Source organism: Montipora capricornis, chromosome 6, assembly GCF_036669925.1.
Source record: "Montipora capricornis isolate CH-2021 chromosome 6, ASM3666992v2, whole genome shotgun sequence".
NCBI lineage: Eukaryota > Metazoa > Cnidaria > Anthozoa > Scleractinia > Acroporidae > Montipora > Montipora capricornis.
This window is the reverse complement of record NC_090888.1, coordinates 63,250,022-63,255,021: the sequence shown is the minus strand read 5'-3', so window position 1 is coordinate 63,255,021 and position 5,000 is coordinate 63,250,022. Positions and strand designations below refer to the sequence as shown.

Genomic DNA, 5,000 nt, shown 5'->3' with positions numbered 1-5,000 from the left:
GTTCCTTTCTCATTGGTTAGGGAAAGGTGCGATTTAGAGCAAAAGATAGTGCGATTCGTGAATAAATCGCACTACTGAGAGAAAATTAGATTGCAAGGATCACCAGCGATTTCTAAATGGATATAATAAATGTTCTAAACGCTTCTGATGAGTTCTCGTATTTTCCTTGTGCTTAAGCGTCGTCAGCCAAAAAAACAGGCCTTTAAGGTAACCCACCACACATGGAATTTTCTTTTCAGTGCTTTTACATATAGCTTCCTCTCTATCCATACGCTATGTGATTTCTTGGTATTCGAATATCTGTATTTGCTCTGACGGAAGACGGACACTTGAAATGGTTTGCTCAGTTAGTTGATTATCGGACTACTGTGCGGGAGAGGTTATGCGATCATAACCCCTGCGCCTGACAACACTCAGAAAGTGCTGCCTTCGTAATAGCATCTGCACATGGTTAAACTTTCTAGTCTTCTCGGATACGGATCCCCCACTTGTGCGGAACGTTAAAGAACCCACACACTATTGAAGAAGAGTAGGGGACGTGGTACCCGGTGTGGTGGTGTCTCACTCATGCTGTTCTGGGGGCACCTGTGTAAACTATGTACTTGTTATTCAGTTGCACGGGTGTCATTTGTGCCCTTATAGAAATATGGCAAAGTCCCCCACAAAGTGATGTACATTGACTCTAAAAAGCACCTAGGAGAATTTAATTAAGTACTCATTCATTTATTCATTCAATCTTTCTTTCGGTGGTTAGTTTACCTTCGGAATCCTCATCTCGTTCGATAAAACTGAATTTTTGTGCCTCAACAATTCTTATGTTGTTACGGTTATTTCAATCTCAAACGTACTTCACTGCTTTTAACTTTCGCTCTGAACAAATTAGCCACAGGTGCCTTTGACTTTTTTTCTGACGGTTACACTTATTCGTACGCTTCCACAAACGCTTATCTCATTGGCCGGCGTCAGAGGTGGGTGGAGTTTGTTTAACTTGATTTTGCCGGCCATTGTCAGTCTGTATTAGCTAAAGGGACTGCTTAAAGCAGCAGCGATCTTAGTATTAATACGTCCGCCCCCGGAACCAGTCGTATCATAGGATGGTACAGATTCCTCTCGCTTGTTCCCTGACAAAAAAAAAGACATTTATGTACGACAATATTGAATTTCTCACTAATTTTCAACCTCAGACATTACTAGCATCCTTGTTGGTTCTCTGGATCTCGGTTACTAGCCATTAAAAAAAGGAACCTGCACTCCTACTGTAGAATAACGTTCATCCGGAGGATATGTTTGGAATCAAATTTGTTCGAAGAATAGAAAAAAAAACAACTGTTTTACGTATACTCTCTGAGAAAAACGAGCCTTTGTTAAATAAGAATAAGGCAACTGTTACATGTTACAATTATCCAAGCAAACCATGCCCTGAATTTTTTAAAACAAAGAAGTCGATTCTGAAATTTATTTATTTTGGATACAAACGTTTTTTTGTTTTGTTTTTTGTTTTTGTTTTTGAACATTATTTGATAAGTTCAAAGTTATTGTTTTCGGTTGAAGTCGAGATCGATTTAAACTTGTGTGGCACAAAAAATGGCATAAACCTTTGCAAAAGAACAAGCAGAAGAAAATCTGAAATGATTCCATTTTACTCGTGGATACGCATGTTCTAGAGACGGATGCTTTGAAGACTCCATAGAAACAAAAGCGAATGTACCACTCGCTCATTCAGGCGAAGACACTGACGCTGCGCGTTACTATGGAAATATTTAGCAACCTGATGTGTGCAAAGGGCTCTATTAGGAACACATGTACTAAGAATCAAACAAAACACTTGATACTCTTGTTGCTATGGGATGATGTACCTGCAAAACTTTAACGATAAATGACGAAGTAACCTTCGTTACTTACGTGGCAAAAGAATGCGAGAAAACGTGGAAAATAGGCTAATATAATTATATTTCTCTTTTGGAAAATAGTGATTGTTTGATATAAATGCAAGGATGAAACGCAAAATAAAATGTAAATTTTAGAGGCACTTTTTTTGTTTGAGACCTTGTTCCTCGAATTAAAATAAACAGCAGCTTTAAATGTGGATATTTTAGAAGAAAAACGATTTGCAACGCGTCACTACACAAAAAAATATTGTCAATGGCCGTTTTTATACTAGAGACGCATAATCCGTCAAGACGGATTATGCGTCTCTCATGTTATCCGTCTAGTGTAAAAACGGGACGAACTATATGAGACGCATAAGTCGTCTGGGACGAACTTGGGCCAACATTTCTTCTGCGTCTTTTAAATTCGTCTAGTATAAAGACGGGCACAAGACGCATAATTCGTCTGGACGAGCTATCCAGTTTAGTGCGTCTTCGAAGACGCACTAAAATAGATTCTTCGTCCAGGCGCATAATGCGTCTTATGCCCGTCTTTATACTAGACGAATTTAAAAGACGCAGAAAAAATGTTTGCTCAAGTTCGTCCCAGACGAATTATGCGTCTTTAGTATAAAAACGGCCAATAAGTGTCTCCTGTTTTACCTAAAGATGTTAATGCTTTAGGGGCTTCTGAGTTCTCGTATTTTGCTTGTGCCTACTTATGCATATATCGCCAGGCAAAAAGAAAGCCTCTAAGGAAATCCCACCACTAACTGGATTTTCCTTATGTAATCTTTCTTTTGGTGGTTAGCGCACCTTTGTCATCACATTTGTAAAACCAAAGTTTCGTGCTTCAACAATTATTATGAAGTAACGGTCATTTCAATCTCAAAGACACTTTACTGCTTTTGCGCTCTCTAAACAAATTGGCCACACGTGCCTTTGACGTCCAGCTGATGCTTCTAGCTTATCTCACTCCCGTGTTACAACACCCATGCTCGTGTTTTTGCTATTCGTCGTTATGTCCTGTTTAGACAAGCCTTTAACAGGACATAAGGACCTGCTGCATAGCACCCGTGTTTGGCTCTATGCAACAAGTGCGGTAAATGCCATCTGCAAGCGTCCTAAGATTGTCTCTCCTATTCACTCAATGAAGAATCACTTGGCTAATTTGCTCAATTAAAACTCAGGAATCAGCTGTATCAGGAAAAATGACCTCGTGTAAGAAGCAGAGATGTGATTTCTGATAATGATAATGACCTTGATAATGTACTTTGTGGTTGTATTTTGGTGTATTACGTGCACATTAGGAAATCCCCTCTCCTTAAAGAAAAGTATACTACTTGTCACGTTTCTCCGCTTACCTCGTGGATACCGAACCTCTACGAAACTCACAGTGTCTATGACAAACACTCCAGCGCTAGTAGCAACACAAATGTAATTTCCTGCATCCTCCATTTGAACATTCCTTATAACTAAGGCTCCATTAATCTGTTGATTTCGTCCAGCTGGAAGTGGAGAGCCTTGTCGTTTCCAGGTGATGACTGGTTGTGGATCACCAGCAGCGCTGCAGTTCAGTCTCAGGGAATCGCCAAGTGTTGCAAAAGGTCTGATTGGAGGTTTGATGGTAAAGCGTGGAAGAGAAACTACAACTAATAGAGTTTTCTTAATAACACTTCCTAAAATGTTAGTTGCAGTACAAACGTAGTCTCCAGAGTCAGCTTTGCGGACGTCTGATAATCTCATGACTGTGTTATTTCTCAGCACTCTTCCCTGTGGAAGCTGACCAAACAACTTGCTCCACTTCACTTCTGGTGTGGGGTGACCAGTCACGTGACAAGTGGGAAGAGTGACATTGCTTCCTTCGCTGATATAAAGAGGCCCCGGATGAAGAGAAACAGATGGCTCGACTGCAACATAAATGACTTTCAGGCATCATCACATCAATAAAACACTGTGATTGTGGATTTTGGTAAAGTTAACCCATAAAGTGATTCAACTCACATCGTAAAATTCTGATCCGATAAATAGCATTTATTATTTGAAGCATAAAAACAACCTTTCGCTGGGTTATTTGGTTATTAATAAGCAGGAGAAGCTAGGTGAATTTTTTTACCCTGTTTCCTATCGTTAGTGCGCGGGTTGGTAGCAAAGTGTATGTTAAATGATAAGAATTCAATAACAGGTGAGAAACTGAGTAACGCGTGAAGTGGTATCGTTTCGATGATCACTCGGGGATACTCAGGAAAAAATATATCGAGTGCTCCGAGCACTAATCGAACTTGCTTTACTGCCACATACTATAATGCCGATTTGTCCTGCAATACTTTACGCTGACCATTCTGACTCGCTGTTGTAGCAGTAAACAGCATCCGAACAGGTAATCAGATGGTCCCAAGTTTGATTCTTTTTGGGAACACTCGTTTTTTTCGAGTATACTCGGCTCATCATCATCAAAATAAATCTTCTCATTTATGGACTGTTTTTCTACATTGCGATACACGTGTAGCTGATCAAAGCTATAAACGATTTGGAAAGCTGACGTTTCGACCGTTAGCCCTTCGTTCGAGCGAATAGAGAAATTGTGGGTGTTGTTGGTTTTCATGAGGGTGGGGAGGAGCTTTGCCATTGATGGAAATACTAGGACTGAATTATCGAAATGGTACATTCTCGCTGTAGAAGCAATATAAAGAATCTGAACAAGTTCGGCGCTCGTTTTTCTTTTTCGGATATCGCGAATTATCTTAAAACAATACATAAAAGGTTTTTGTGTGGAGATCGTTTAAAAACAGAAAAGCGTACTGAAAGTACTTGAGAATCTCAGGGTTTAGTCACCGCGAGGCATTAATCCCTTCAGGCTGTAGAAAATTCCCACATAGAAAAGACTTTAAGAAGGATCGATTTAGAAAACGTATTAAGAATAAAAAGTAACAACACTATCCGACGTTTCGGAGTCAGACATGACCCCATTATCAAGGTTAAACTGTACTGGAAAGTTCGCAATTTAAATGTAACGGGCGTTAGGTCAAAACAAAGACATGCATAAATGGAAATTAAACGATAGTTGACACTAAGGTATTTACAATTTTTGCTAGAATACAAAAGGCGAAGGTCAAACAAAAACTTTAGCAC

General features: G+C 39.6%; 1 protein-coding gene and 1 pseudogene across 1 annotated transcript in view; both read right to left on the bottom strand.

The window, feature by feature from the left end:
* Positions 1 to 5,000, bottom strand: part of LOC138052838 (uncharacterized) — a 116,907-nt pseudogene that overhangs the window by 41,879 nt on the left and 70,028 nt on the right.
* Positions 1 to 5,000, bottom strand: part of LOC138052837 (uncharacterized) — a 22,973-nt gene that overhangs the window by 11,496 nt on the left and 6,477 nt on the right. The window contains exon 3 of the mRNA XM_068899421.1: positions 3,233 to 3,778. Coding sequence (XP_068755522.1) covers positions 3,233 to 3,778 — 546 coding nt within the window. The remainder of the gene's footprint in view (positions 1 to 3,232; positions 3,779 to 5,000) is intronic.